Source organism: Oncorhynchus kisutch, linkage group LG5, assembly GCF_002021735.2.
Source record: "Oncorhynchus kisutch isolate 150728-3 linkage group LG5, Okis_V2, whole genome shotgun sequence".
In the NCBI taxonomy this organism is placed as follows: domain Eukaryota; kingdom Metazoa; phylum Chordata; class Actinopteri; order Salmoniformes; family Salmonidae; genus Oncorhynchus; species Oncorhynchus kisutch.
In genome coordinates this window covers 23,589,492-23,610,568 of record NC_034178.2, presented here as the reverse complement: position 1 = coordinate 23,610,568, position 21,077 = coordinate 23,589,492, and the positions used below count along the sequence as shown (strand labels likewise).

At 40.9% G+C, this 21,077-nt stretch overlaps 2 protein-coding genes across 2 annotated transcripts; both read right to left on the bottom strand.

The window, feature by feature from the left end:
* Window positions 1-7,367: 7,367 nt before the first annotated feature.
* LOC109891493 (odorant receptor 131-2-like) lies at window positions 7,368-8,553 on the bottom strand. The gene has a single exon (XM_020484057.2). It carries the CDS (start codon window positions 8,467-8,469, stop codon window positions 7,531-7,533), a length of 939 nt encoding a protein of 312 aa, XP_020339646.2. The 5' UTR covers window positions 8,470-8,553; the 3' UTR covers window positions 7,368-7,530.
* Window positions 8,554-11,967: 3,414 nt separating this feature from the next.
* Window positions 11,968-15,607, bottom strand: LOC109891492 (odorant receptor 131-2-like). Its single transcript, XM_020484056.2, has 2 exons — window positions 14,614-15,607; window positions 11,968-12,608 (listed from the first exon to the last, which is right to left on the bottom strand). The coding sequence occupies exons 1-2, from the start codon at window positions 15,579-15,581 to the stop codon at window positions 12,497-12,499; spliced, it is 1,080 nt and encodes a 359-aa protein (XP_020339645.2). The 5' UTR covers window positions 15,582-15,607; the 3' UTR covers window positions 11,968-12,496.
* Between the last annotated feature and the right edge of the window lie 5,470 nt (window positions 15,608-21,077).

Sequence of the window (21,077 nt, the reverse complement as noted above, 5' to 3'; positions counted from 1 at the left end):
CATAAGACTGCTGAACAGCTAATCAGATGGCTACCCAGACTATTTGCATTGTTCACCCCCCCCCCCTTTTTTTACGCTGCTGGTACTCGCTGTTTATTATCTATTATCTATGCATAGTCACTTTACCACTACCTACATGTGCATATTACCTCAATTACCTCAACTAACCTGTACCCCCGCACATTGACTCCGTACCGGTACCCCCTGTATATAGCCTCATTATTGTTATTTTATTGTTGCTCTTTCATTTTTTACTTTAGTTTATTTAGTCAATATTTTTCTTTACTCTTATTTGTCTTAAAACTGCATTGTTGTTTAAGTTATTGTAAGCATTTTGTCACCTTTATTTAACCAGGTAGGCTAGTTGAGAACAAGTTCTCATTTGCAACTGCGACCAGGCCAAGATAAAGCAAAGCAGTTTGACACAAACAACAACACAGAGCTACACATGGAATGAACAGACATACAATCAATAATACAGCAGAAAAATCTATATACAGCATGTGCAAATGAGGTAGGATAAGAGAGGTAAGGCAATAAAAAGGCCATGGTGGCAAAGTAATTACAATATAGCAATTGAACACTGGAATGGTAGGATGTGCAGAAGATTCATGTGCAAGTTGAGGAGTGCAAAGGAGCAAGATAAATAAATAAATAAATACAGTATGGGGATGAGGTAGAGGTAGATTGGATGGGCTATTTAGAGATGAGCTATGTACAGGTGCAGTGATATGTGAGCTGCTCTGACAGCTGGTTCTTAAAGCTAGTGAGGGAGGTCAGAGTCTCCAGCTTCAGAGATTTTTGCAGTTCGTTCCAGTCATTGGCAGCAGAGAACTGGAAGGAGAGGCGGCCAAAGGAAGAATTGGCTTTGGGGGTGACCAGTGAGATATACCTGCAGGAGCGCGTGCTACGGGTGGATGCTGCTATGGTGACCAGTGAGCTGAGATAAGTCGGAGCTTTACCTAGCAGAGGCTTGTAGATGACCTGGAGCCAGTGGGTTTGGCAACTAGAATGAAGCGAGGGCCAGCCAATGAGATCATACAGGTCGCAGTGGTGGGTAGTATATGGGGCTTTGGTGACAAAACGGATGCCACTGTGATAGTGTTGGAGGCTATGTTGGAGGCTATTTTGTAAATGACATCGCCGAAGTCGAGGATCGGTAGGATGGTCAGTTTTACGAGGGTATGTTTGGCAGCATGAGTGAAGAATGCTTTGTTGCGAAATAGGAAGCCGGTTCTAGATTTAAATTTGGATTGGAGATGTTTATTTGGTCAGGCCAGGGTGTGACATGGGTTTATTTTGTGTTGTGTTTATGTATGGGGGTTTTTCGTTGGTTTTGGGATTGTGGCTTAGTGGGGTGTTCTAACAAAGTCTATGGTTGCCTGAGGCGGTTCTCAATCAGAGGCAGGTGATTCTCGTTGTCTCTGATTGGGAACCATATTTAGGCAGCCATATTCTTTGAGTGTTTCGTGGGTGATTGTTCCTGTCTCTGTGTTATTGTCACCAGATAGGCTGTATAGGTTTTCACGTTCCGTTTCTTGTTTTTGTATTGTTCGTGTTTTTTTTGTGTATTAAACATGGACACCTAGTTTTTATCATAATGTAATGTGTCCAGCCTACTATTTACACGGCACTCTCGTTTGAGTGTACCAAAGCGTAGAATAATTACTTTACGAGCCTCAATACCCGTTGAATATGTCAGAAAATGGAAAAGAAACTTAATTAAATTGTTTCCAGCAGCACATTTAGAGAGACCCACGCTCTGGTTAACACGAAAACTGCCTTACCAGCTCTGCTAGGGCGAGTAAAATGGTCAGAGTTGTCTCATCTCAAATAAAAAATTATTTTGTTGCATTATTTGAGCTTAAAATGTACTTTTAGGGGAATTTTATAATTCCAACACCATCATTGAGTTTGCTGACGACATGATGTTGGTAGGCCTGATTACCGATGATGATGAGACAGCCTATAGGGAGGAGTGTGGTGCCGGACAACAACCTCTCCTTCAACTTCAACAAAACAAAGGAACTGATTTTGGACTACAGGAAACGGAGGGCCGAGCACGCCCCCCATTTTCATCGACGGGGATGTAGTGGAGCGGGTCGAGAGCTTCAAGTTTCTCAGTGTCCACATCACTAAGGATCTATCATGGTCCACACATCATCACAGTTGTGAAGAGGGTACGACAACACTTCTTCCCCCTAAGGTGGCTGAAAAGATTTGTCATGGGCCTTGATCCACAAAAAGTTTTACAGCTGCACCATTGAGACCATCTTGACTGGCTGCATCACCGCTTGGTATAGCAACTGCTTGATATCCGAACGCACGGCGATACAGAGGGTAGTGCGTACGGCCCAGTACATCACTGGGGCAGAGATCCCTGCCATCCAGGACCTCTATACCAGGCCCCCGAAAATGTCAAAGACTCCAGCCACCCAAGTCATTGACAGTTCTCTCTGCGGTACCGATGCACCAAGTCTGGAACCAACAGGACCCTGAACAGCTTCTACTCCCAAGCCATAAGACTGCTTAGTGGTTCGTTAAATAGTTAACCAAACAACCAAACTGTCTACATTGAACCTTTTTGCACTAACTTCTTTTGACTCATCGCATACGCTGCTGCTACTGTTTGTTATCTATCCTGTTGCCTAGTCACTTTATTTCTAGTTATATGTACTGTACATTTGGAAAGTATTCAGACCCCATGTTACGTTACACACAATACACCCATAATAACAAAGCAAAAACAGGGTTTTGCTTATTTATTAAAACTTCTTATGGATAGGCGGGAAAGTCGCGTCCCACTTGGGCAAAAACAGGGAAAATGCAGCGTGGCAAATAAAAAAAAAAATGATATAAAAATCAAACTTTCATAAATCACACATGTAAGATACTCAATTAAAATTACACTCGTTGTGAATCCACCCGTCTTCAATTTGATCGATTAACGTTTACAAATACCTAAAGTATTTTGAAATGTTTTGGCATAGTTTACAGGTAACTTTTGAGATATTTTGTAGTGACTTTGCGCATATTGGAAGCAGTTTTTTTCTGGATCAAACGTGCCAAATAAATGGACATTTTGGATATATATGGACGGAATTAATTCGAACAAAAGGACCATTTGTGATGTTTATGGGACATATTAGAATGCCAACAAAGGAAGCTGGTCAAAGGTAAGGCATGATTTATATTTTATTCCTGCAGAGTTGAAATATTATTTCTCTCTTTGTTTACTGCTGTGCTATCATAAGATAATAGCTTCTTATGCTTTCGCCGAAAAGCCTTTTTGAAATCTGACATGCTGACCGGATTCACAACGAGTGTAGCTTTAATTTGCTATCTTGCATGTGTGATTTAATGAACGTTTGAATTTTATAGAACTTTATTTGAATCTGGCGCTCTGCATTTACCCTAGCAATTGGCCAAGTGGGACATTTTGCGTCCCCCTATCCCAGAGTGGTTATTAATCTACACCTGTTGTTTGCGAAGCATGAGCCAAATAAAATTGTATTTGATTTTAATTTCAATTTAGACTTTAAACCAAGATCAAATGGAATATTTTTGCTCTGTTTTTAAACCAAATTTAAAATTAGATTAGGGATTAATGCTAAACTGCCACTGGACTAGGTTTAAGTTGATCAAATGTCAGTGTATGTGCTGTATTTTGGGTGTGATTATCCATTTTAGCTCCTGTGGCTACATTATTTGTAAAAGTCACCTAGCCAAATAACTAATTTGACCAAAAAGTGCCCTTAGTTGTATCTTTTAGCTTGAAGTACAACCTGGCAAAGTGACCAGTTTCCCTAGAATTAGGCAATTCTAGTTTCCCTAGAATTGCTATGAAATCATGACAGACGTAACTAATCATAGTTCAAAGATTTAACCTCAGATGAACTAATCCAGGTTTAAAATTAAGTGGTGGAAAACATCTCTGATTAAGGTCTAATCTAAGATTGATTTAAACCATGTTGGTGCACCCTTACAGCTTTTATTCAGGCTATACACTTGGAAAGTTACACACATATTGTTGTTTCAAGACCATTTTGATTTTAATTAAGCCAAACACAAATGCGATCTTTGTCCAAACTTGACACACACATGGTCTATGCAATTCATGTGCTCTCTTAAGATGCGACTTCACTGATTAAATGACAAGTGCGACTCTTGTGGGGATTGCCAGGTGCATATAAAAATTGTAAGACCTCTCTCAGTTTAAAATCACTGCACTTGAAATGTCAGTTTACAGACAGAGATTCATAGACAATCTGAAGTAGGTTAATCATAGGTAATGTAATTTGTTGCCTTATAAAATCCAAAATAATGTCATATGCTAAAAAGCATTCTGTTGGTGGCATTTGAACACACTTCCCCCCTACACTAATTACAAACCAATATGAAGAGCATGCAGACCTGTCAACAGTACTATCATTCGATATTTGTACAAAAAATATGCTACGAGACTAATAGAAAGATGAAGTTAAAACAAAACAGAAAAATGACAAACTCACCTCAAGATTATTTTGTTCTTCTTTTCTGTTTTGTCCCGAAATAACTGAATATAGTCTCTATCCCATGTTAAGTTTGAGAGGCTGTCACTGGCTGAATCTTTATACATTTCAGTCTTAACTCATGCTTTAGGTCTACTTACAATACTATGAAGTTTTTGTTCTTTTGATAGGCATCGGCATAACTAAATTCAGCACTTTCTCCACTTCAGCGAAGCTATTGTTACTGTAACAGCACTCGTACTGTATCTCATCTTCTCTTACGCTTGTGATTGCATACCATCGTCACACATAAAGGTTCATCTGCATTTCACGGTACTTTCCGTGTGGATGTTATCTCGCGACGAGTAACTGCACATCTCTCTCCAAGGATACATCAGCCTCCTCGCGCCTGTCTTGAGGTATGGTAGTGCAATCCTGGATCCTTGGGGCGTCCCTACCGTGAACCCTAACCTTAACCTTAACCTCTACCCTAACCATAACCGTTATCTAACTTGAACCTTAACCCTTACCTTAACCGTTTTACATTTCGGTTAAGGTAAGGGTTACAATTGTCAGTGAGCTAGACTTGATGTGAAAAATAAATAAACGTGTTAGCTCCTGCTGAGGATGATGTCATGCACAACTAGAATAGTCTATTTCTATCATTTTATTTGGTCCTGCTGCACTTATAACTCAAACTTCGAACATTGTTTGTATTGAATGTTATCAAATTATATTTTTGTGAACATACAATTCTAAATAACAATCTTCAAGATTTAAACACATTTCTTTAGAACATTAAAGCTATACTTATTAATGTGTGCATAGTCTACCATCAAAAAGTGGACCCCCAACATGTACAACAAATGTTTATACATTTCATTTTCACATGCAAGTATGCCCTATACTTGATTTAATACATCTTTAGTTCTCAATGAGTGATTTTCCATGAGAGCAAGTTGAGCGATATTACTTTTTTAAACCATTTCAAATTATTGTTTGGGTAATGATAAGGTACCCCATTGTAGGCCTAGGCCTATTTATATCATCAAGGAATATACTTAATTATTTGAAATTGCTATAATAATTCAAGCTAAATTGTGTGAAAGATTTTATAGTCTATTACAAGCCCAGTGACCATAAACAAGAATTCTATTTGTTGGTAATTAGTAGGTTATCTAATGCAATGTTCTTGCCAACATGCTGTGGTAAGACTAGGCACACACTGGTTGAATCAACGTTGTTTCCACATAATTTCCCAAAAATTATGTTGAACCAATGTGGAATAGATGTTGAGTTTATGTCCGTGCCCACTGCCCAGTGGGGAATGTCTTGACGCTGACAATGCAGCAATCCAGTAATCCTTACTATGACTCATTTGTGAATGATCAACATTTAATAGTAACACTACTATGTCTTGATGATGGAATGTAACTGACAATAGCACAGCATAGAGGGGTGTCAAACACATCCCTGTCCTTGAGGGCCACAGTGTCTGCAGATCTGTGTGCATGCTTTCAACGTGTGTTCCATTTACACACAGACTCATTTGTAAATATTGATCCAATTAAAATGCAATTAATAAAGTATTATATAACAACATGCTATTACTATGTTGTTACTAAAGTGATTACACCCTTACCGGACAGGTATAAGAGCAACTTAATTAAAAATCAATTCAAATCAAATGCATTGTTCACATACACGTGTTTAGCAGATGCTATTGCGGGTGTAACGAAGTGCCTGTAAATAGTGGTCCTGTGCAGTATTACGATACTATACTATACTACGCTATACTATACTATAGGTATAGTTATCTGGACCCAGATTTAGCCTATTCCTGGGCTGAAAAGCACATTCATTGGAGGTTTTCTATTGACCATGTTTTTATTTCATGAGTAAAATGTATCTGGGTCCAGGAAACTGGACATGCTGTATACTGTATAGTGGCAATGGAATTTGGCACTGTTGCTTTTCGTTTGACAATACCACCATCTGGTGTCCAACAGCCTTACCTGCCTAAATATGGTATTTATACTGCAGGTACAATCTGTACAATGCAATATATGTGAAGATACAGTAGATATGTTCCCAGAATTATTATCAAACGAGAGCATCTTAAGACCCGGCTAGTCATTTGAGTGCGCTCTGATTTCTAAAGTAATTGCAATGTAGCAACAAGTGTTTTCTGTATACATAAACTCTATACTGTATCATGTTCCCCATGAATATGAAACTCCAGACATTGTACTGTGCTGAATATAAGAATGAGTATTTAACATCAGGCTTAATTTCCAAGATATTAGGTGTGTTCACTCTGGTTATCTACTCCGATTTCAGAGCACTCTGGTCTGAGTGTGTCAGAGCGCAGAATAACTGATGAATTTACAAACGAGCAACACCCGCTGAATATGACCGGTGTCAGTAAATGTCTGCAAAAAAGGTAATTCAACTATTGCCAGCAGCACAGTTACAGTCACTAACGCTTTAGGGGTGTGTTCGTAAATTCAATCTGGAATGCCAGAGTACACTCAGAGTGCACTCTGGGCATTCGTTAATTCAGAGGGTTGTCAGATTACACCAAGATGCTCAAACTTCTTGAGAGGTTGCAAGGTGTTCTACCAATGTCATTTCAATATTGTAGCGAATTCAGGTGGTAGCCCCAACTGGGACTCAAACTCAGGTCCAGCAACTGTCAACTCAACACCTTCCGCCAAGAGATCCAAACCCCTTGATGAGGTCGCTAGGTGTTGGGCTAAGGTCGCTACAATATTGAGTATGTAACAGAAAATAACAGAGGAGACTAGTTAGTAATTCGTGCTCACAAAGACCAAGGTGCAAGCACAGATTTATAATTAGATTATATTTTTATGGTTGCAAGCACAGTGATGATATCAGTGGGTCCAGTGATGACCCCAGATGAGGGCGATGAAAATGCAGGTCCTGTGCAGATCAACACAATACACAGTTGACACATCCAGCCCATTCTGATGCAAATTATACGATTATGAACAGGTTACAATTTACCCTACCGCTTTTTTTAATTCACTTGAACTTCAGTGGGCTTTATTTGGATATCATATTGTTTGCATGAATAGTAAACTCTCATATACTTGGCAAATTTCTGATCTCTTAAACCGTAAATCACTGGGCTTAAGAGACGTGGCAAAACATTGGTGAAAAGGAAATTTGAGAACAGAATGGTTGTTCGCTTATTTGGGAAGAGAGACAAGAGAATCATATTGGTTAGGGGCGTGATATACCCCAGCATGCAGAACAGAAGTTGAACCCCATGTAACAATATTGTGTTACGAGCCTTTCGAGCCGACGCTGGGTCTGTTATGGCAGCTTTTGCAGCAAAAAGGACCTTAAAATAAGTTACGAACAATGTCAGAAATACAAATGACAGGTTAACAATATGGACCGCCGTGGATGTAGCCTCATGATATGGGGAACCATAAACAGCATTGTTATAACATAGAACGCCTATGGAAAAAATTGTGAATGGTTTAGTAGCTAGCACAATGATGATGTCACTGAGTGCAGGGATGACTGCCACACTCCAGATGAGGCAGATGAGGATGTAGGTCCTACGCACTGTACAGATCTGAATATGATGCAGGGGCTTACAGACAGCAATGTAGCGCTCTATGGCCATGCCTGCTAAGTTCAATGGACTATTTCTGTTGGTTGTGCTTGTGATTACAAGCATCATACAGCAAACAAACATATTCAGGCCATATGGAAGCGCATATGTTATAACCTGTAGCATCACTGCAAAAGACAGCATAATCATGTCGTTGATCACCAGGTGAATGTATAGAATATACCTCGGGTCACTGTAGAAGATATGACTCTTGAAGAAAATATACACAAAGGTTCCATTGATGTAGTTGATGATTACACCCAGGGCAATTGTTGTGAAGTTTTTAATGAAAGCATCACTGAAGTTATCCATTGCTCTGCTGTTGTTCATCATTCAGTTGTTCATGAAAGCAATGTTGAATTGATTTCGGCCTTTGGTGAAGTTCATTACTCGTTGATTATCAAGAAGTACTTAGACAGTACCTGACAAAGAAAAACAAATATTATTCCGAGTTTCAGACAATCCCCATAAGCAGAGATATGATTACAGGGATAGCTTAAACTTGATATACTGTACAATGAAAAAGGTAACAATGAGCCTTACTGTTTTTCTTGGGACTGAGCTGGCTATGACTACAAATTAACACACCTAGCTAGCTTAAAGTATGGTATTAGTGCGGAATTATAGTGTACATGTCATTTTGAGTTTCTGCTTGTCATCAAGTCATTGTAACACTAATAGGAGAAAAGTTGTTGTAATATTCTTGTCAGTAGCTAGGTTTCCATCCAGTTGGTGACAGATTTCCATCAAATGCACCTGTTGCGGATAAAAGGCTGTTTGTGGTGACGTAGTGCACATAAAAATAAAGAACACAAGTTTCCATCACATTTTCAACTCTACTGATGGTTTTGTTCCCATGTTTTGCGATGTACCCACTCTGGTCTTGGCATATGCGCACTAGCCAGGAGCTGGCATATACAGTGAGGGTAGGATAGCCTACATGATTAGATTATTATGGACAAAGATTATTAAGGCAGCCAAGCATCGATCATCATGTATCCAGAATAAGACCCTCAAATTATTGCAAAGGTGCATTAATCACTGTATGCACTTTCACCACCTTGTGGAGTTCATCATAAAATATATTTCATCTGTAGCCTAATAAACTGCGTTCTTTCCCACGTGGTAGTGGAAGTACCACACTATATCTCGTGACTCCAAGATTACTTTGATATAATGGTTATAATATCAGTATTTGCTCATGAAGGCATTTCCATTGTAATTTCTCACATAATTTATTTTACAAACACAAAAAGATCCCACTTTATCTAACTGATTTTGTTTTGTCGACATTTGGAAAGTTTACCGACAAATTTGATGTTTCCATCAGGCCTGTCTTGAAATTTTATCAGACTTTACTCTAATAAAAAGGTTGGATGGAAACCTGGTTAGTCACATTAATTATTAGGTTACAACTAAAACCTGCACAACACACATTAATCTGATGTACTCACTAAGAAATTATAATTATTGTCATTGCTGTCATCTCATCTCATATTTCATAAATTGGAATGATTCGTGATAATTCCATTTAAAATTGTTAAGAAGTCATCCGTTGGCCTATGGGCCTATGTTGTTTCGGAGAGTTGCAAGTAAGATTTTCGAATCCCTAGTCTCCATCTGTAATCAGCGTCCACATGATGAGAAAGGCTGTAAAACTTACCACACAATGCCTGTCTGACTAGCCAGTAAATTTGTGAGGCGAAGCTACTGGTTTATATAGATGCATTTTGACACATCTAAGTGAGATGATGTAATCGATTGGGGAGTGAGGAGTCAGTAGAGCGGGAGGGGATGGTGCATGATCATTACAGCCAAAGTCGGTCTTTTCAACAGCCCAATCCGCCCCTTTGCTTGGTAAACTGAGGGATAGGGGCTGGGGAATTGAATTTAAATATATATATATATCACATATATATCACATATCACATATATTTAACCAGGTAGGCAAGTTGAGAACAAGTTCTCATTTACAACTGCGACCTGGCTAAGATAAAGCAAAGCAGTTCGACACATATAACAACACAGAGTTACACATGGAGTAAAACAAACATACAGTCAATAATAAAGAAAAATAAGTCTATATACAATGTGAGCAAATGACGTGAGATAAGGGAGGTAAAGGCAATAAATAGGCCATGGTTGCGAAGTAAATACAATATAGCAATTAAAACACTGGAATGGTAGATTTGACAGTAGATGAGTGTGCAAAGTAGAAATACTGGGGTGCAAAGGAGCAAAATAAATAAATAAATAAATACAGTAGGGGAAGAGGTAGTTGTTTGGGCTATTTATAGATGGGCTATGTACAGGTGCAGTGATCTGTGAGCTGCTCTGACAGCTGGTGCTTAAAGCTAGTGAGGGAGATAAGTGTTTCCAGTTTCACAGATTGTACATCACAGATGTATAACGCCTTATGAGCTATCCATAATGCATTATAATGCATCTAACTGCACTCATAAAGCACTATTAGAATGCCGTATGAAACGTTGTTGTAAAGTGTTACATAAAAAATGAAATACTCTTTAGGAAATTGTGTCTAGAGGTATTCTTCCATCATGTTTGGTGCACAAGACAGATTTAAGTGTGTGGGAGGTTGTGCAGTGGAATGAAAATATATTAATGAGCACATACAGTATAAAGTTGTATTTCCTAATGTGCAGTGAGGTAGCCTAGTGGTTAGAGCGTTGTGCCAGTAACCGAAAGGTTGCTGGATCGTATCCCTGAGTTGACAAGGTAAACCTCTGTTGTTCTGCTCCTGAGCAAGGCAGTTAACCCTCTGTTCCCTGGGTGCTGAAGATGTGGAGGTTGTTTAAGGCAGCCTTCTGATTCAGAGGGGTTTGCTTAAATGCAGAAGACATATTTCAGTTGTACAACTGACTAGGTATCCCCTTTTCCTTTTATACCCATCAGTACAAAATAGTTGAAATTGCTTGCTCAAATAGTGGGCAAACTTTCCATGGGGTTGGGGAACCATACAAGGAAAGGATAACTGAAGTGGGAATGTAAATACCTGAGGATCAACCACACGTTCTGAACAAGAAGTTCATCCCCCTGCCATCTCCCTACTGTAAATTTCGAACAGGGTCGTATCCGAACAAACAGCTCTTTTTGAACGGCACTTTTAGGTGGACATTGGGAATCGAAACAGCTTGTTCATTCATTTAGCTCCCAAATCAGAGAATGTATAGAATTTACCCCAGGAACCCTGTAGAATATATGACTTTTGAAGAAAGTACACATGAAAGTTACATTAATGTAGCTGATGATTATGCCTACAGGGCAGATGCTATGAAGTTTTTGATGAAAGAGTCATTTAAGTGATCCACTCGGCTGTTGTTCATCATTTCAATAGTTTAAATACAGGGCTGGAAAGTGTCATACAATTTGACATTTTTGTGAACTTTCCTTTTAATCCTTAATAATTTGGCATTAAGCATCGGTGCAGCGTTTATATATCTTTCTAACACTTTTTTAGCAATGTCATCAAATCACATTAACTATGCAATATTGCATAACATTGTGCATTGATAAGACCTAAGTGTAGCTACTACAACACAGAAAAGTCTGTTCTGAAGAGCATTTACTTTGTTCTTGAAAAACAGAGAACTCTTTTCTTTCACTGTCCTGGAATAACACAGATGAGACAGAGAGTGCTACTTTATATACAGAGTTACTTTATGTATGATATCATACACCAAAAGGCAAACCCTAAAGACTGGAAAGGGGATGATAAAAACAGGTTAATTACTTAGCAGTAATATAGTGATAATTATCTGACCCTTTAAAAAAATATAAAATGTTAATGCTTGTGTGATTTAATCTGATTTGTTATACAGGCATCACATAAATTAGTAGGTCCTGGTTGTTAGTAAACTGTACATGAAGAAACAAAAAGACCTGCAGCCCTGATCACAGTAAGCTGCCTTTAATAGTGGCTTGTTGTCACTAGGAAGGAATACAGTGGTTTTGTTTCTTTATGGATGAATGACATTACATTGTTCCGTGACACTGTTCCATGGTATTGAACCAAATTTGATTAACTGGATCTGTACAAACAATGTTAAAGGATTAGCATTATATTTCAAAGCTTTACATGGTTTATTAATAAAGACTCAATGACAATGAAAACATAAAGAATGTTGTAGTAAACTTACATTTTAGGTTATGGTAGGGTAACACAGTTGTACTACACCAGGGCTGCCCAAACCTGTTCTATTCAGTTTATCAACCAATTAAATTATTAGAATAAGGCGTGCTAGATTTGGGATGAAGCGAAAATCTACAAAAAGGTAGCTCTCCGGGAACCGGGGTTGGGCAGCCCTGTTATTACACTATCAGGGGATGAATGTAAACATTCTCAAGAATCCAGGGGTAGTTGATATGTCCACTGGAATGCAAGGAAATGTCTCTTAATATGCCTTTTACTCCTTCCGGTTATCATGCCGATTTCGTTGGATCTATAGGTCCGTCTATGAATTTGAGTGGTTACACACACGCACGTACACACACACACACACACCCACGCACACACACACACACACACACACACACACACACACACACACACACACACACACACACACACACACACACACACACACACACACACACACACACACACACACACACACACACACACACACACACACACACACACACACACACACACACACACAGTTCTTATTTTATTTACACCCTGTAGGAATGAGTCATTGAGTCATTGAACGTGTTTTTCTAGCAAACAGCATTATGTTACAGTATAAAAACATAATGACAATTTACAACATAATATTCAGTGTTGTCAAGTGGCGCATATACAGTTGAAGTAGGAAGTTTACATACACCGTAGCCACATTTAATCCTGGTAAAAATTCCCTGTCTTAATTAAGTCAGTTAGGATCACCACTTTATTTTAAGAATGTGAAATGTCAGAATAATAGTAGAGAGAATTATTTATTTAATATTTTATTCCTTTCATCACATTCTCAGTAGGTCACAAGTTTACATACACTCAATTAGTATTTGGTAGCATTGCATTGCCTGTAAATGGTTTAACTTGGGTCAAGGGTTTCGGGTAGCCTTCCCAAAGCTTCCCACAACAAGTTGGGTGAATTTTGGCCCATTCCTCCTGACAGAGCTGGTGTAGCTGAGTCAGGTTTGTAGGCCTCCTTGCTCGCACACACTTTTTCAGTTCTGCCCACAAATGTTCTATAGGTTTGAGGTCAGGGCTTTGTGATGGCCATTCCAATACCTTGACTTTGTTGTCCTTAAGCCATTTAGCCACCACTGGAATTATGCTTGGGGTCATTGTCCATTTGGAAGACCCATTTGAGACCGAGGTTTATCTTCCTGACTGATGTCTTGAGATGTTGCTTCAAAATATCCACGTAATTTTCCGCCCTCGTGATGCCATCTATTTTGTGAAGTGCACCAGTCCCTCCTGCAGCAAATCACCCCCACAACATGATGCTGCCACCTCTGTGCTTCATGGTTGGGATGGTGTTCTTCGGCTTACCCCCTTTTTCTTCCAAACATAACGATGGTCATTATGGCCAAACAGTTCCATTTTTGTTTCATCAGACCAGGGTACATTTCTCCAAAAAGTGTGATCTATGTCCCCATGTGCAGTTGTAAACCATAGTCTGTCTTTTTTATGGCGGTTTTGGAGCAGTGGCATCTTCCTTTGCTGAGCGGCCTTTCAGGTTATGTCGATATAGGACTCGTTTTACTGTGGATATAGATACGTTTGTACCTGTTTCCTCCAGCATCTTCGCAAGATCTTCACAAGGTCCTTTGCTCTAAGACAGAACGCGACTCCTTCCTGAGCGGTATGATGACTGCGTAGTGCCATGGTGTTTATACTTGCGTACTATTGTTTGTACAGATGAACGTGGTACCTTCAGGTGTTTGGAAATTGCTCCCAAGGACGAACCAGACTTGTGGAGGTCTACAATTTTTTTCTCAGGTCTTGGCTGATTTTCCCATGATGTCAAGCAAAGAGGCAATGAGTTTGAAGGTAGACCTTGAAATACATCCACAGGTACACCTCCAATTGACTCAAATTATATCAATTAGCCTATCAGAAGCTTCTAAAGTCATGATATAATTTTCTGGAATTTTCCAAACTGTTTAAAGGCACAGTCAACTTATTTTATGTAAACTTCTGACCCACTGGAATTGTGATACAGTGAATTATAAGTTAAATACTTTCTCTGTAAACAATTGTTTAAATATTACTTGTGTCATGCACAAAGTAGATGTCCTAACCAACTTGCCAAAACTATAGTTTGTTAACAAGAAATGTGTGGAGTGGTTGAAAAACGTGTTTTAATGACTCCAACCTAAGTGTATGTAAACTTCCGACTACAACCGTATGTCACTGACAAGGACCGCCACATTTTTCACCCATCACTTACATGCAATACTTCATATTCTATCCATTTTCCCAGAATTCAAGCAAAATGTTACTATCACCTGAACTTGAGATTCACTTTCATAGCTGGCCACAATCTAGATATATTGTTCCTACGACACGTCAGGTTCCTTGCCCAGTATTTGCGGAACTTCTCGTCCCTGAAACCGTAGATCATGGGGCTGAGGAATCGTGGGATGATGTAGACCAGCAGGAAAAAGATGTAACGGATCTCCAGGACAAACTGTGGGAAGAGAGCGATGAGGGCTGCTTGCAGAGAGGGGACTACAAAAGCCAGCATGCACAGCAGCAGCTGCACCCCGTGGAGTAGCACTGTATTCCTTGCCCTCTTTATGGACACCAGGTCCGTGGAGGCAGCATGTGCCGTTAGCATGATCTTACAATAAGTGTAGAGCAGCGTGAGCGTCACAAAGGAAAAATAGATGCTGTCAAACACAGCGTTCTTGTAGTAGATGGAGCGGTCCCGGAAGATGAAGGAGTGATCGCAGAAGATGGAGGTGCGAAAGAAGCCCAGGGGCTCCTTGATGAGTGTGACCAGGAGGTCAGTGAGAGGCACGGCCACCGTTAAGAACAGGATGACCACGATGAGGGCAATGGTGCGTGACACCGTGCATGTGTGCCCGTAGTGTAAGGGGAAACAGATAGACAGGTAGCGCTCCACGGCCATACCGGCTAATATGAGAGGGGTGGAGCGTGTGGTCAAAACTGCAGTCATCACCAGCAGGCAGCACACGGAAGCATGGATCTTGAAGAAAATGTAGCTGACTACGTACAGTGCCGTGACCAGGGTGAGCTGCAGGGCGTCATTTATGACCATATAGATGAACATGATGTAGCGCGGGTCCTCATAGAAAAAGTTATGCTTGAGGAAGGTGTGGACCATACTTCCGTTGATAAAACTTAGGGCCAGCCACACCAGAATGGCCACAATGTTCTTGGTCAAGGCGGTGCTAAAGCTGTCTTTAGGATAGCCACCACCTCCAACTGACATCTGGGATGTGAAGTTCATGTCCAACAGGCTGGCTGTAGAGTTCATTTTCTTAATGGAGAAATTGGAGCACATTTCAAACAAATTGCAGCCAAACATTTTTTGTTTACAGTAAGTCAACATTTTTGGTTGTCATTGTAAATAAGTGTAACTGTTCTCATCTGGTAAAAGTAACATTTTAAAAAAAAAGTATCTTTCCCTTAAATGACACAAGAAGAAGCCTTGATTTTTAGCAGTCCTTTGTTAAATGTGAGGCAACAGCTAGCCAAAAAAGCAATAAAACTAGGAAGATTCTGTAAACTGTCTTAATTAAACTGATTCAGTGTCTTCTTGATTCTTGAAAATGTTAGATAAGTATCAGATCTGGAAATAATTGCCACACCAACTATGCCATGTTAAGTAAAAGTAGCTATTCTCCAACAAACAACAAATCCGTACGATGTTATGCTAATCCACATACTCACCTTTTAATGTTCTTAAATTGCATTAATTTTGTAAAAACGATATATAGCAAATACATAGTAAATAATGCGTCAACCATTACATCATGATAATTAAAAAACTGAACTTAACTGACAAATCCCTATAGTGAGAAAGTACTGCCCTACTATTCAGAACGTATTGCTCTACTAAAGCAAACATTCACTGGCATTGCAATGAAGCATCAAAGTATCAGCATGTAAAATATTGTGTTCACTTACCTTCTGTTACATTTGACCAAACATCCCAGATTCATGTCTGCCTTATAAAGGACTTGGGGTTTTGCTGTTATTTATAAGGATGTTGTGATGTAAGAGGTCATGCATTAATAAGTGTCAGGAGACCATGGATATCCACCGTGTATCAAGCTTCTTGTCACGATCGTCGTAGTGAGGAGACCAAAGCATGGTGTGAATGCATAGTTTAATGGATGACGAAAAAACACGAAGTACACTGAACAAACAAACAAAACAACAAACGAACATGACTGCTAATGAACACTGTGCTAACGTGCAACATAACATAGACAATAACCCACAAACCACAATACAAAAAAGGCTACCTAAATATGGTTCCCAATCAGAGACAACGACAAACACCTGCCACTGATTGAGAACCATATCAGGCAAAACACATAGAAACAGACTAACTAGACATGCAACATAGAATGCCCACTCATATCACACCCTGACCAAACAAAACACAGAAACAAACAACACAAATAATGGTCAGAGTGTGACAGTACCCCCCCTCTAAGGTGCGGACTCCGGCCGCAAAACCTAAACCTATAGGGGAGGGTCTGGGTAGGCATCTGGCCGCGGTGGCGGCTCTGGCGCGGGACGTGGACCCCACTCCACCATAGTCATTTCCCTCTTCAAGGGCCTCTTTAGAGTGACGACCCTCCCCTCCGTTCTTGGGTCTAAGACCCTAATTAAAGGCCCCAATGGGCTGAGGAGCGCCTCTGGACTGAGGAGCAGCTCCGGAATGGCTGACGGCTCTGGCAGCTCCTGGCTGGTGGCTCTGGCAGCTCCTGGCTGGCCGAAGGCTCTGGCAGCTCCTGGCTGGCCGACGGCTCTTGGGGCTCCTGGCTGGCTGACGGCTCTGGCGGCTCCTGGCTGACAGACGGCTCTGGCGGCTCCTGGCTGGCCAGCGGCTCTGGCAGGTCCTGGCTGACTGACGGCTCTGGCAGGTCCTGGCTGGCTGACGGCTCTGGCAGGTCCTGGGTGACTGACGGCTCTGGCAGGTCCTGGCTGACTGACGGCTCTGGCAGGTCCTGGCTGACTGATGGCTCTGGCAGGTCCTGGCTGACTGATGGCTCTGGCAGCTCCTGGCTGACCGACGGCTCTGGCAGCTCCTGGCTGACTGACGGCACAGGACAGACTGGCGGCTCTAGCGGCTCAGGACAGACGGGAGACTCTGGCGGCTCAGGACAGACGGGAGACTCTGGCGGCTCAAGACAGACGGGAGACTCTGGCGGCTCAGGACAGATGGGAGACTCTGGCGGTGCTGGACAGGCGGGAGCACCTGTAGGGATGAGACGGAGAGACAGGCTGGTGCGGGGAGGCTGCCACCGGAGGGCTGGTGCGTGGAGGTGGCACTGGATAGACCGGACCGTGCAGGCGCACTGGTGCTCTCGAGCACCGAGCCTGCCCAACCTTACCTGGTTGGATGCTCCCGGTAGCCAGGCCAGTGCGGCGAGGTGGAATAGCCCGCACTGGGCTGTGCTGGCGAACTGGGGACACCATGCGTAAGGCTGGTGCCATGTACGCCGGCCCGAGGAGACGCACTGGAGACCAGATGCGTAAGGCCGGCTTCATGGCACCTGGCTCGATGCCCACACTAGCCCGGCTGATACGAGGAGCTGGAATGTACCGCACCGGGCTATGCACACGCACTGGGGAGAATGTGCGCTCCACAGTAATAACACGGTGCCTGCCCGGTCCCTCTCTCTCTCCGGTAAGCACGGGAAGTTGGCGCAGGTCTCCTACCTGGCTTCACCACACTCCCCGTGTGCCGCCCCTAATACATTTTTTGGGCTGCCTCTCAGGCTTCCAGCCACGCTGCCGTGCTGCCTTCTCATACCGGCGCCTCTCTGCTTTCACTGCCCTCAGCTCTGCTTTGGGACGGCGATATTCCCCTGGCTGTTCCCAGGGCCATTCGCTGTCCGAAATCTGTCCATGAGTCCTGTGTTCTTTGCCGCTGCTGCTGCTGGCCGTTACCACGGTGCTTGGTCCATTGTTGGTGGGTTATTCTGTCACGATCGTCATAGTGAGGAGACCAAAGTGCAGCGTGGTGTGAATGCATAGTTTAATGGATGCCGAAAAAACACGAAGTACACTGAACAACCGAACAAAACAACAAACGAACGTGACTGCTAATGAACACTGTGCTAACGTGCAACATAACATAGACAATAACCCATGAACCATAATACAAAACAGGCTACCTAAATATGTTTCCCAATCAGAGACAACAACAAACACTGCCACTGATTGAGAACCATATCAGGCCAAAACACATAGAAACAGACTAACTAGACATGCAACATAGAATGCCTACTCATATCACACCCTGACCAAACAAAACATAGAAACAAACAACGCAAATAATGGTTTGTGACACTTCTTCTTTTTTACCCCATGCATCTAAAATGTCCAACATGGTGAAGCATGGTGATCAAGGGACTTTCAATGACCTACAGAGAAGAGAGCAGAAAGTATATGTTAAAACCTCTTCAGGATTCGCCCCTTTTTTTCAGTTTTCTACCAAAATGACATACCCAACTCTAACTGCATGTAGCTCAGGACCTGAAGCAAAGATATACATATTATTGATACCATTTGAAAGGAAACACGTTGAAGGATGTTGAAATGTTAAATTAATGTTGGTGAATATAAAACATTAGATCTGGTAAAAGATATAATACATATAATTTGTATTTTCTTTTTGCACCATTATCCTTGAAATGCATGAGAAAGGCCATAATGTATTATGCCAGCCCAGTTACAATTTAGATTTTGTCCACTAGATTGTAGTGCAAAGTGTTAGACTGATCCAATGAACTATTGCATTTCTGCTCAAAATGTTGTATCAAGACTGCCCAAACGAGCCTAATTGGTTTATGAATAAATGTTCAAGATCATAACTGTGCACTCTCCTCAAACAATAGCATGGTATTATTTCACTGTAATAGCTACTGTAAATTGGACATTGCAGTTAGATTAACAAGAATTTAAGCTTTCTGCCAATATCAGATATATCTACCGTATGTCCTGGGAAATGTTCTTGTTACTTACAACCTCATGCTAACCACATTAGCCTGCATTAGCTCAACCGTCCCGCGGCGGACCCACCAATCCTGTAGAGGTTTAAGGTAGGCCATGATGTGAAATTGTTAATTAAAGAATCAAAACTAAAGGCACTACTGGTCGAACATCCATCCAAGAAATCCCCAAGTAATACTACATTATTGGTAACTGTCACGCCTTGGTCTTAGTATTTTGTGTTTTCTTTAATTATTTGTTCAGGCCAGGGTGTGACATGGATTATTGTGTTGTCGTATTGGTTTTTTTTGTAGGCATTGGGATTGTGGTTGATTAGGGGTGTGTCGAGTGTAGGCTTGGCTGCCTGAGGCGGTTCTCGATCAGAGTCAGGTGCTTCTCGTTGCCTCTGATTGGGAACCGTATTTAGGTAGCCTGAGTTTCGCTTTGTCTTTTGTGGGTGATTGTTCCTGTCTCTGTGTAGTGTTCACCAGATAGGCTGTAATAAGTTTCACGTTCCGTTTGTTGTTTTTTTGTATTCATTAGTTATTTCATGTATCGTCACTTTCATTCATTAAAATCATGAGTAACCACTACGCTGCATTTCGGTCCTCTCCTTCAACAAACGAAGAACGCCGTTACAGTAACTACATATAATAACATTAATGAATACTGGGAAGCCATTATAAATGCTAATTCGTGTTCACAAATTCTTATGAACGCATAATAAATTATTATAAATGTTATGCAAGTTTATGAATTGTAATGTTATAATGTTTACAAATAATTAAATAATAATGTGTAGTAGTATGAACACTATTTAGTTTATGCTATAAATAGTTTATGCTATTATAAAGTTTTGCAATTCAGTTGACAATTGTCAGGTTGAAGATAATGTGCGTCATTTTTGTAGCACGAAAGAGCACAGATCTGAAAAATAAATAAAACTAAAACTCATTGCAATTCAATTAGAAACTTTTCTGCAAAGATGTGCATTATAAGGGGAATATTATTTCACCCTGCATGATGCATGAGGCAGCTGATGCATGCGATCAGTCCAGAGTTGAAGTATTTGAAACTCACATAGGATAATGAACCTTCCCATCTATTTGAAATATTATGGTTAATTTGCACACTACTCACTGCCATTTGCTCATGCAAAATATCCTTCTAATGTATTTTATCCTCCCTAATGATCAGGAATGTCATAACACAATTTGACATTTCAGTGGACTATTCCTTTAGTCCTCACTAATAGATTAGTGAACTTACCCTTTAACCCTCAGTATTTTGGCATTAAACAACAACATTACTGCTCTGTCTACAGGTTTAGTCGGTTTAACTGCAAATATATAGCCTGGTCCCAGATCTGTTTGTGCTTTTGCCTACTCCATTGTCATTGTCAAGCTAAACAATGTTTGGCATGAGAAACACACTGGAACACACTGGCACCCAGGCTAGCAAATATATAGTTCAACTTGACATTTGTAATGAAAGTACTGTACATATAGATCATATATTGTAAAAGGGCTGCCCAGAATTTTACTGTATCTTACATGGGATTGGTCAAATTGATATTACAGGGCCTCCTGAGTGACGCAGTGGTCTAAGGCACACAATTAATATTTGCCGTTATATCACTTGCACTTCTAGATGCCTTAACGCTGAAATCCGTAAAGGGGAGAACAGTGCCACTGTTTGACCCAGCACCTTTGTTATTGTTTTTGTCTGCTGTTCTATTGCAATGATGTCTGAGGGAAAAAAACAGTGTTCATAG

Excerpts from the sequence above, each read along its gene's own strand:
- LOC109891492 (XM_020484056.2), bottom strand. The coding sequence starts at position 15,581 with ATGAACTTCACATCCCAGATGTCAGTTGGAGGTGGTGGCTATCCTAAA. Across the intron at positions 12,609-14,613 it reads AAAGTGAATCTCAAGTTCAG|ACGGACCTATAGATCCAACG; the intron begins GTGATAGTAACA and ends TCAAATTCATAG.
- LOC109891493 (XM_020484057.2), bottom strand. The coding sequence starts at position 8,469 with ATGATGAACAACAGCAGAGCAATGGATAACTTCAGTGATGCTTTCATT.